The 11970-nt window shown below is 40.8% G+C and overlaps 1 protein-coding gene across 1 annotated transcript in view; it reads left to right on the top strand.

The window, feature by feature from the left end:
* ADAM12 (ADAM metallopeptidase domain 12) overlaps positions 1–11970 on the top strand; it is a 109507-nt gene that overhangs the window by 29807 nt on the left and 67730 nt on the right. The window contains exons 6-8 of the mRNA XM_014521274.2: positions 410–481; positions 2102–2271; positions 3793–3877. Of these exons, the coding sequence (XP_014376760.1) occupies positions 410–481; positions 2102–2271; positions 3793–3877 (327 nt within the window). The remainder of the gene's footprint in view (positions 1–409; positions 482–2101; positions 2272–3792; positions 3878–11970) is intronic.

Here is an 11970-nt window from a genome sequence, read left to right as displayed (position 1 = left end):
GGCAGAGATGTGAAATCTCCGTTTGAATTATTTTCCAATTTACATTTTTTTCTTTGAAAACGTGACAGGCTTTGACTCCTGAAAACTGCTAGTTAAGTACCAGAAATCACTTTCTTGCTATATTGGAGACAGCTGAAAGGATAATTTTTTCCTTTTCACAGTAAAATTGGTCCAGGGAGATTGCAGTGGGATTTTAGCTTTTTTTGGTGAAAACAAAATCCCATCATACAATTTGTGTTCCTTCCTGGTCCCAGGAAAGCCAATAGGAGTTTTCCTTTAACCCTTTGTGCTTGTAAACCACAACTGTCAAGGATCATGCCAATCTGGCAGCAAATTGTGACCTTTTGGAAGTACGTCCATCTTACAATAACAGTGCTGATAGTAACGTTTTACTCTTTTGTGTTTTAAGTTTCAGAGACAGGGCAAGAATGTGGAGAAAGTTAAACAGAGGCTGATAGAAATTGCAAACCATGTTGATAAGGTAAGAACATTAGAGTTTTTTTCACTTTTTAAAGCACCACTAATATTTCTGAGAGCTGTTGCTATGAAAACTCTTCCTAGCTGGACCTAATGGAAGGAAAAGCCCAGGGAAAGTTAAAAGATTGCTATACTCCATATCCACAATGATACAACAAGAAATAGATCTTCTCAGTTAAAAAGTGCCAGGCAGTAGGAATGATAAAGCTGGTATTTCCAGCATTCCTAAACTTTCATTAGGAATTTCATTACGACAACCATGAATCAATTTTTGTATTCTGTGGATGGTGTGGCCTAGGGTCTAAATGATGGATCTGTTAATGCACTCAAATATCTATCTAGTCCTGATAAATTTATCTCTAAGTGCAAGAGAAGAATCATAGAATTAGCTTAGGCAAAGATCTCTACTTTGGTGATGGCTATTACAGTGCCTGGAGCAAAGGCAGAGTTCTGTGAAGGTTTGAAGGTAATTTAATTTAATGTGGTTTCATTGAAATACACAGTTACAGCAGGATCTTTTAGTATGAAAGTCACTGTATGATAATCAGTTTTGTTAACAGAGGCCCTCCTTGGTCACAAAGCACCAACTATGTAAATCAGGATTAACGCTTACTGTATTATTCCTAAAAATCTAGACGTCCAGGAGCAAAATTGTAATTACAAGAATTGAATTTAACTCAGAATTTATCAACTGATACCTCAAAGACTCTTAACTCAAGGACGGCCAATTCTTGATTAAAAACATGCTGCTAAACAGAACTGTTCTTCTGTAATTGTCTTGCTGACTTACTGAAGGAGAGAAGGTGCTTATTTGCTACCTGTTTGAAACTAATTTGGCACATTATAAGCTATTTATGTGTTGTGCTTCAATTTACGCTCTCAGCAAATTGCACTGTTATCCAAATGACTGTATTGACAATGCTATCCAATGACTGCAGACAAACGAGACAGAGATCTAGTATATACCCAGTTTTGTTTGGTCTGTAAGCCACATACTTGCTTAAACAGCCCCTAACCTACTTTACACTGATTTTCTTAAAATTTGCTACCACTGTTGCAACTCTACCAACTGTAACCACCCTGGATTTCAAGTATAAATTGAAATCCACCAGTATTAAAACCACTTTACCATCTAGACCAGCTGTGGTCTGGGTTATGTGGCTCAATGGGTAAAATGTAAACGCTCCCTCATTTTAACCTGCATTGGTGGTGGCAAGAGTGAGAATTTTTTAGGCAGTCATATGAATTAGCTTGTCTTGGAAATTTGTTAGGTGCTGGGGTGGTGGCACTGTTGATTCCAGGAAAAAAGTATCAAACTTGGACAGGATTCACTCTTTAACGCTCACCTGCTGAATCATTTAAAGTATTTCTCTGGAACATTTCATAGATAGTTAGTTAAGGCCAGATATCTTGGTGTTTTCTCCATATCATGGCAGTGCTCTATCTGATGTTGGTCTTTGCAGATGGGGAAGTGCATTTAGTTTTCCTGTTTCACCCAAAGAAGAGAGGCTTTTTAAGAGAATGAAATAAACTGCATGTGACCCTTCCTGAAAGTTTCTCAGTCACTAATCTAACATGCTAATCAAAATGTCTTGAATAAAGATGAATTTGTTTTCTTTGCTAGTTCTACAGGCCGTTAAACATTCGAGTAGCTCTGGTTGGCGTGGAAGTGTGGAATGACATGGATAAGTGCTCTATAACACAAGACCCCTTCACAAGTCTCCATGAGTTTCTGGACTGGAGAAAGCTAAAACTACTACCTCGTAAACCCCATGACAATGCACAGTTAGTAAGGTACAGCAGCCAGTAGTGTATTTAATAGTCCGATGGTTATTTGGGTGAGATATCCATGAACTGAGAATAACTGTACCAACTGTAATAACAGCAGGCCTGAGGTATAATAACTAAGGTCTGTGCCCTGGGTGGCAGGAGACAAACCAGCCATAGCAGCTGACATGGCAGCGGTTGCAGCTGTCAGTCCTGTGCCCCCTCTAAATGGACACCTGGGGTTGCTGTCCTGATTACCTACTACTCACTATGCTACTGCCAAATGCAGTTATTTATTTTGTTGTTAAAAACAGTGGGGGGGGGAGACAGTATTTGTTCCTGAGAGTGAAATACTGTCCTCCATCTTTCATTTCCATAACGTGACAACTCTGCTGGGCTCTGCATTAGTATGCTCAGGTGCCCTTTTCCTGCCCCAGTTCTGCACTGCCTCTTAGTCATGGACCATCTCAGAATTGTGCTGGGGTGCAGTCCTGCGTATAGATGAGCACATGCTTAGCATTAAGCACATAAGTAATCCTGTTAAAGTTAATAGGCCTGCTCACATGCTCAAAATAAATTGTGTAAAAATGTTATAATGTATAAATGCCTAATTTTCTCAGTTCCAATAGAGAAAAGGGCTTAATCCAAAGCCCATTAAGTCAATAGAAATAATTCCCATTAACTTCAATGACATTTGAGTTAGAATCTAGATTGAAAACATCAAATTCAGTTTGATTTATGACTAAATTTGAAATCAGTATCTGTACAGCTTAGCCTGATTTTTAAAATGATGATTGTTTACTAGTTTAAAATAATTATGAGTAAATATATATGAATTTAATGCAATAATACATTTTTAATACACACTTTCCTGAATGGCATTATGATCAATGAAAGAGTTTTAAGCACCTGTGTATATAAAATTGAATCAAACATTCACTATGCAGCATCTCTGAGCAATTGCAAATAATTCTAGTGAGCTACTTGGCATCATATTAAGTACAGAATGAGGCCTTCCAAATTGTTTTTAGTCAGTAGTTACCCTGTAAAAATAATAATACTTCAGTTGAATTAACAAAGTTTTAGGGTTCATTTTATGGCTTATGTACTGTAAACTTGCACTGCACTGTATTAACACTTACTTGAGTTACGGGCAGGTTTATATTTGTATTTGCATTCCCCATTTTACATTGAAATGGCAGTTTTCAGTTGCTGGCATCATGGCAATATATTGCATACCAAAGAAAAAAGCAAGAAAGAAAAAAGAGAGAGAGAAATCCTGCTACTGCAGAAACACCAGAGGACAATGATCAAATGCATTTTTCAAGTAGCAGGGATTCTGTCATTTTCAATACAGCACATCTGCATGATTAGTCTCTGCTTTCCATTGTTTTCAACTTTCAGATATGTCGAGTTGACACTTTTGAAAATAGGATCATTGTCTGAGACTGGCAGCAAACACAAGTTGTAAAATATTCAGATGCTCTCACTTTATGTTAAATGGTGGTTCTGTGGCTTGTCTCTTCTCCCTTCTCCCTCCTCCCTCAGTGGGGTGTACTTCCAAGGGACAACCATTGGCATGGCACCCATAATGAGCATGTGCACTGCAGAGCAGTCTGGAGGTGTTGTTATGGTAAGTACCAGGAGCTCGAAACTTGAAACTAGTCCATCAATTGCAGAAAATTTTCATATATTTTCCTGTAGTATTTCTTAGAGGAAATTTTCTTCATTAGTATTTTACATCTAAAGTCTTGCTTTGTCAAGATCTACATCCAGTGTATGTTTGAAAATGTTTTGTAAAGCAGTTTCCATAGTGAATGAAATAAAATTTTAGATTAAAAAAAAAGAGTACAGCCTGTCTACAGGACTCCTCAAAGTGAATGGAACCAATCTCAGACTTAAAATTAAACAATGCACATAAGTGTTGGTAGAATCAGGACCAAAATAAATGTGGGGGGTGTGTGTGTGTGTATGTGTGTGTGCGCGCGCACGCGCACATGCATATCTATCTGTGGTGTGTACATTGAAAGTGTCTCTCAGGAATTTTTAATAATGATTTTAAAATACTGTGCATAAAAGTATGCGTTTACACAATCTCTAGTATAACAGTTTCTTTTCAGTGGAGGGGTTCATTAAATTGCCAGACTATAAGCACAATATATATACAAGCAACAGCAGCAAAATTTCTACTAACTACATCTTTCTCACAAGGAGTATTATGATTGCTTTCATTGTTAATTAGCTTCCTGCCACATAATGAATGCGTGTTCTGTACATGTGTGGAACATTTTGGCCTTTATCAGAACTTGCCATGGTCAGAGATGGTCGCAAGTCAGAATTTACTTTCCAGGAGAAATTCTAAAATTCTGAAAAATATATAAATAAAATGTGTTACATTTCTGAATTAGATGTATAAAAAGGATACAGTTGAAGATTTCTTGTGGAAGGGGAAAAGGTTTGAAATTTTTAAAATTCTCATTTTTAAGTGAACTTGAGTGTGGAGGCTCTTCTCTCAGCTGAGGCTCCCAACGCTTCTAGGTTCCTGGATCCCCATCAGCTCCAGCAGACTGAGAAGGAGCCCAGAGCCTAGAGGTTTGGTGAGCTAGGAAACCCAGGGTCAGGAATCTCAGAGCTTGGGATTACTAAGAATGCCCAGGATTTTGCAATCTTCATGATTAGGCAGGGGCCACAGAGCCTTGAGGATCCCATCTTCTTGCCCTGGGCGAGGTACCAAGCTCTAGATGGAAACAGGATTTCTAGGGTTTGCAGACTACTAGTTCTGCAGCAAGGCACTGGGACACCATGAATTTCCCAAAGTTCTGCAGACTTTTGGCTCCACAGCAGATTGTGGGAGCCTTGGGTTTAAACCAACATGTCCTTGCCCAATTTTAGGTCAGGGAATGAGGTGCAGGGGTGGGCCCTCCTGAACTCCATTTTACCCTCTCCATTAGGTGCAACCCCTATTTTGCCTGCTTCTGTAGATGCTGCCTAATTGGAATCTCTCGCTGTGAATCAGAGAATCATAGAAAATTAGGGTTGGAAGGGACCTCAGGAAGTCAGCTAGTCAGCCCCCTGCTCAAAGCAAGACTGTTCCCAACTAGATCATCCCACCCAATGCTTGGTCTAGCCAGGTCCTAAAAACCTCCAAAGATGAAGATTCCACCACCTCCCTGGATAACCTGTTCCAGTGCTTTACTACCCTCCTAGTGAGAAAGTTCTTCCTAATATCTAACCTAAACTTCCTTTGCTCCAACATCAGACTGTTGCTCCTTGTTCTGTCATCTGCCACCACTGAGAACAGTCTAGCTCCATCCTCCTTGGAACCACCTTTCAGGTAGTTGAAGGTTGCTATTGCCCCCTCAGTCTTCTCTTGTCTAGACTTAATAAGCCCAGTTCCCTCCGTCTTTCCTCACAAGTCATGTCCCCCAGCCCCCTCATCATTTTTGTTGCCTTCTACCAGACTCCCTCCAATTTGTCCACATCCTTTCTGTAATGGGGGGCCCAAAACTGAACACAGTACTCCAGATGTGGCCTCACCAGTGCTGAACAGAGGGGAAGAATCACTTCCCTTGATCTACTGGCAGTGCTTCTACTAATGCAGCCCAGTATGCCATTAGCCTTCTTTGCAATGAGGGCACACTCTTAGCTTATATTCAGTTTATTATCTACTATAACTCCCAGGTCCTTTTCTGCAGAGCTGCTGGTTAGCCAGTTGGTCCCCAGCCTGTACCAGTCCATGGGATTGTTCCATCCTAAGTGCAGGACTTAGCACTCATCCTTGTTGAACCTCCTGAAATTTCTTTTGGTCCAATCCTGCAATTTGCTGAGGCCTCTCTGAATCCTAGCCCTACCCTCCAGCATATACATTACTCCAGTTTGCTATCATCTACAAATTTACTAAGGGTACACTTCATCCCATCTTCCAAGTCATTGATGAAAATATTGAACAAAACTGGTCCCAGGACTGATGTCTAGGGCACTCTGCCAAGAAGACATCGAGCTATTCACTACTACCTTCTTATCTCAATGATCCATCCAGTTTTCTATCTACTTTACAGTCCATTCATCCAACCCATACTTCCTTAGTGAACATGTTGTGGGAGGCCATATCAAAGGCCTTGCTAAAGTCAAGTTATATCACGTCCACTGCTCTTCCCACATCTACAAAGCCAGTAATCTCATCATCAAAGGCATCTGATTCGTCAGGCATGACATGCCATTGGTGAATCCATGCTGACTGTTCCTGATGAACTTCTTGTCCTCCAAGAGCATAGAAATTGAATCCTTGAGGACCTGCTACATGATTTTTACAGGAATTAAGATGAGACTGTGCCGTTTGTAGTTCCACAGATCCTCCTTTCCTTTCTTAAAGATGGGAACTACATTTTCCCTTTTCCAATTGTCTGGGACCTCTTCCAGTCATCATGAGTTTTCAAAGATGATGACCAGGGGCTCTGCAATCACATCAGCTAGCTCCCTCAGCACCCCGGGTGCATCCTGTCTAGGCTTATGGACTTGTACACATCCAGCTTTTCTAAATAGTCCCTAACCTGTTTCACCACTGAGGGCTGCTCACCTCCTCCCCAGATTGTGCTGCCTGGTGCAAGTAGTCCAGGAGCTGACCTTGCCTGTGAAGGCTAAGGTGAAAAAGTCATTGAATACTTCAACCTTTTCTGCATCATCTGTCACTAGGTTGCCTCCCTCATTCAGTAAGGGAACCACCTTTCCCTTTTGTTGGTAAATACTTGTAGAAACCCTTCTTGTTACCCTTCACATCCCTTGCTAGCTGCAACTCCAATTGCGCTTTCCTGATTTCATCCCTGCGTACCCGAGCTGTACTCTTTTACTCCTCCCTAGTCATTTGTCCAAGTTTCCTCCTATTTTAGCTCACCGAAGAGTTCCCTGTTAAGCCAAACTGGTCTTCTGCTTATATTGCTAGTCTGCTTATACTGCCATATCTATTAGTCTTCCAGCACATCAGAATGGTTTGTCCCTGTGCCCTCAATAAGGTTTATTTAAAGTACAGCCAGGTCTCCTGGACTCCTTTCCTCCTCAGACTGACCTTCCAGGGGATCCTGCCCATGAGTTTCCTGAGTGAGTTGAAGTCTGATTTTCTGAAGTCCAGGGTCCTTATCCTGCTGTTTTTCATCCTTTCTTTCCCCAGGATCATGAACTCAATTGTCCTGTATTCACTGCTGCCCGGTTTGCCATTCACTACTCCCATTCCTCATCAGTTCTTCCCTGTTTGTAAGCAGCAGGTCAAGAGGAGTCGAAAGAGTTCAAAGTATTGTAGTTAGATTGATTAATATTCAGGGATACCCTTCACTCTTCAGTTCTTTGATTTTGTCCTTTTAAATTATCCAGTATTCCTGTAAATAGGTGACATGGTACTTTAGTTTTATCTTCTTCATATCTTTGTTCAAAATTAATGATTTAAACAGCAATATTAACACATTTCTTCATTCGGCTAGCCATAAGACAATTTTGTATACACCCCCCCCCAACCCGCCTGGCTTGGCAACTGGTGCTCCCTGGGTCTCGGAGGGCTTCCTGGGTCTCGGAGGGCACAGGGGTCTCCCTGTGGCTGAACCCTGAGCCGGAGGGGTGTGTGGGGGAGGGGAGTCCCCTATGCAATCAGCAGTGGACCTAAAAGTGAACTGGAAGTACTTCTGGTCCACTTCTGGGTCCGCCACTGACCCCCCAACACAATCCCGTGGGGCACTCCATCCACCCCACCATCTCAGCATTCACGAGCCATACCTGGTATCTCAAGGTATGTAGAAAAAACATATAAAGCTGTGTCTATGGCTGAATAGCTGAGTCTCCAAATTAGAATCGAATCTTCAGATTCAGGTTCGGCCGAATCGAATCAGGACAGTGATCCAAATCAGCTAATCAAATCACTGTCCCCCAGATTGGGCCGAATCCAAATCGAATACTGCCCGCTTTGCACACCTCTAATATGCACTCTCACAGCCATGGAGCGCCCCACACCGACAAGGTACTGGGAGACCACAGCTGCTGTGATCTCCTAGCTGCAGGGATGCTTTGTGCATCCCATGGGTGGGAGACCACAGCCGTGCCCTGTGGAAAGTCCTGCAGCTGCAGGATGTGGTGTCACCAGCACCATGGGGCACTGCCAGGAACCAGAGTCCACAGCTGCCAGGTGCTGCCAGGTCTGTGTGTCCCTTCAGATATGTGATTCCCTCTCCCAGCTGGGCATGATGCACCCTTGCAGCTGGGAGCCTGGTCAGCTGCTGGGGCCCCTGCCACAGGAAAGACCCTGTTACATGTGCAAATTGAAGCTGGGTAGCCATAAAGTTATTACACATTTTGAAGTAGTCAGCATGTGTAGCTGTTCTCAGTTAACTGTGCATTTAACCAGGCAACTGCACAATACCCGTAACATGAAGAGGGGGCCAGAGTTGCATGAAAATCTGTGGTAATGATTCTTGTTTTATTTAATGTAGTTCATATTGTTGTATCTGAATGGAAATTCAGGAATAAAAATATTTTTCTTAAAATATGTTTAGACAGTAATACCAATTGTTGTAAATTATCTTCAGAGCTCACACTTAAGCTTATGAAACTGAAGGTAAAATATTGCCTTCTCACTGATACATCTTGTACTGACCTCATTCAGGCAAGACTGCTGTTGTCTTCAATAGGTCAGCCTGAGTGAGGGCTCCAGAACTGAGCCACCGAGATATTATTTTTTAACTTAGAAACACCTCAGTGAAAAGCCCTTCTTGGTTCATTTGGGTCCCAGTCCTACAGCTGAATGAATACCCCTAGAGCTTTCCAGATTTGAGGCTTTAGCATTTTACAGTATTCATCTAAGTTATTTTATTCTTATGGTTTGAACTGAATCTCTGTGGAATGAGGCAGGGTTCATCTGAAAGCAGCTGCATATTTTGTAAAACAGCCCATAAATGTGTTTGGCAGTGGATGATTTCCTGTTCGACAATTGTAAAACTGTTTGCTAATGACTTTTACTACTGAACTTAGCTTTAAAAAGTAGAGGGATAAATCAGAGCTTCATTTCACATAAGTCTATTCATTCCTCTAGTGCTGCAGAGCTTAAATAGCCTTGCTATCAACTGGACATATTACTGTTTGTTTTGATTGTCTGCATTTATGCTGTCTTCAAATAACCTCTTTTGCTGAGCCATCACATTCCTTGTCTTTAAAAACCCACTCGAGAAACCTGATAAAACAGCATTCAAAGTGATCCCAGCAAGTAATGAGAACCGCATGTGTTGTAATAATTGTTTGTGTGTTAAAGACCAAAATTATGTTTCAGATCATTTATTGCTCTACTTTTGCAGTAGACTCTATGAATTATTATTTTTTTTAAACATATCATCTTTGGAAATGTCAAAATATCAAGAGGATCTCACTGTTTGTCTATGCATTGTGAAAAGAAATGGTATGCAGCATAAAAAATAAGAAGTTGGGCTCAATTTATTCTCTCTCTGAATAGTTCAAGATTGAAGAAAACCCCATCTTGACCACATCTGAAAATTAATGTGGTTGTTACAGATCCCTAATTGGAAAGCATAATTTGTGCTTTCCAGTGAAATAGGTGAATATTACATAATTTTCCTCTTCTTCCCCAGTCTGGGATGGTGTTTGTTTGTTTGTTTTAGGGGGCGTAGTTTGTAGGTAGGAGGTGTTCTCGCTATAAAGTCAGGTTTAATTATAGGGTATGGACATGTGTTCAGTTCTGGCACTGCAGATTTCCCAGAAACTTGCATTGCTGGATATCCTAGTGAGAGAGGAAGCATCCAGGCGTTCCAGCCTGCAACAGTCCCTATAGGCAAACTGGGGCTGAACTCTCAGCCCTAGCTGCTGTCCTGGGTCTCTGATGGCCCTGGGGAAATGTCCCTGTGCCTTCCACTGACTGGGGTGACCCGAGTCTGTGGAAGGCATGGGAGGAGTCAAGCGGCACGGATATGCCCCCCACACCTTCCAGACCCCAGGGTGAGCCCAGTCTATGGAAGATGCAAGGGCAGCAGCAGCAGCTCCAGTCCTCCTGGGAGGCGTAGAGCTATGTTCTCCACCCTGGTTATCCAGACTATGGAAGGAGCAGGTGAAGCATGCAGCCATTCAATTCAAGCTGTTATGAGAGAAGAGAGATCTTTTTGGTGGGAAGTGCTCTTATTTTCTTGCGGAAGAGCCATTTGTCTTCCGCAAAAAAAAATAACCCTGACTGACTGAATGCTCTTTTTTTGTGCCCAGAAGAAAGATGTTTTTCTCAACACAAATGTAATGCCTGTCTGTGGCCATAGTTATTCATGAAATATTTGGGTAATTCAGCACATATAGCCATAGAGATAAATCAAACTAGATGTTAAGACATCTCAGTGTGCAACTAAGTGTCACAGAGGAGTATTTTTTTAAAAAATCATTACAAATTACTTTCCTATATTTCTTCACCCTTCACTTTGCTGTTAGAACAAGAGAAACCTTCTGTGCAGTTTCACGTAGAACAGACATATTAAAATACAGTTCTCCACACTCAGTCTCAAGCATAACTTGTATTTTAGCAAGAAAAAGTTTTACATTAAATATTGCAGCATTCAGGAAAGCCTAAAGGAGACCATTTTCTGTTTTGAAGATAAAATTCCTTGAATTTATTCCAAATACCAAACGACAGTGGCCTTTTGCCTTCTGAAATTGATTGCATTCTCTTTTCAAATGTGTTTTCTACTTGAGAATTGATTTACTCAGAATATTAGCACAGCCGGCTGGAACAGGAAACTATAAAATCTAAACCAAATAATGTATTAAGTGTTCCATTTAAACAGAGGTAATGTTTTAGACAGTTTTTCCTTTTTACTCTTTTTTTTAGTTATGAGATTGGCTAAGATGATAACAGAGGAGGTATTTAAGGTGAATATATTCATATATGCTTTTATGAATGGCAGTTGTACATAGTAATTCCATTTACTCACTAATAAACAGTGGATCATGCATTTATATTAAATGTTTTATGCCTTTGGAAAAGCTTCTAAAAGAGAGAGGTTTTTTCCCTCAAATAACATGATTGATGTGAAAAGGTCTTTTTTACTTGTGGTCAGGCCAAAGAATTAATCTGATCAGTAGCCCTTAATCAAACTGTATGTTGAATTTCTCAGAAGTGTTTGTCCAGAAAAACATTTTCACAGGGTTCAATGCCAATATTTCTATTTTTGACATTTGCACAAAATAAGGCACTTAGAGGAGTTAACTAGAGGCCACCTGAAGACTTTGTCTTATTTTTTTTCTTTTTTTTTAAACAAAAATGAAGCTGTCTAAGGTAGCTGTTTGATACCACAGCCATGTTAAGTTCTGTTTAAACATTGTAATGGATGTTGCAGACAAAGAAAGAGCTCTTTGCTGTACTATGTGACTGATTTCTTTGCGTACAAAATTTTCTTGGCCACCTCTTATACCCTTCAGCTACTACTCTCCCCATCCCACAAGACTTGTGTAAATCATGTTCTCTTGTTTGCATGGCCGAAAAAGAATGGTTATAAATAATGTTAGACCAAAAATGTGTGGCTAAGATTCAAAGCAACCTAAGAGATTTGAGTGCCTGATCACCACAGGAGAATTAGGTGCCCAGGTTCTGCAGGCTGTTTTGAAAATCTCATCCTAAGCAGGGGGAGGTTATTTTATAATGTGAAATATTGCACAGTGGTTGCAGTTATAGCTAAGAAGTTTATAAAATGGTTTGGAATG

The sequence above is a fragment of the Alligator sinensis genome, unplaced genomic scaffold (assembly GCF_000455745.1).
Source record: "Alligator sinensis unplaced genomic scaffold, ASM45574v1 scaffold193_1, whole genome shotgun sequence".
Taxonomy (NCBI): Eukaryota; Metazoa; Chordata; order Crocodylia; family Alligatoridae; genus Alligator; species Alligator sinensis.
The sequence above is the reverse complement of the archived record's forward strand: the minus strand, read 5'-3'. Positions and strand labels throughout refer to the sequence as shown.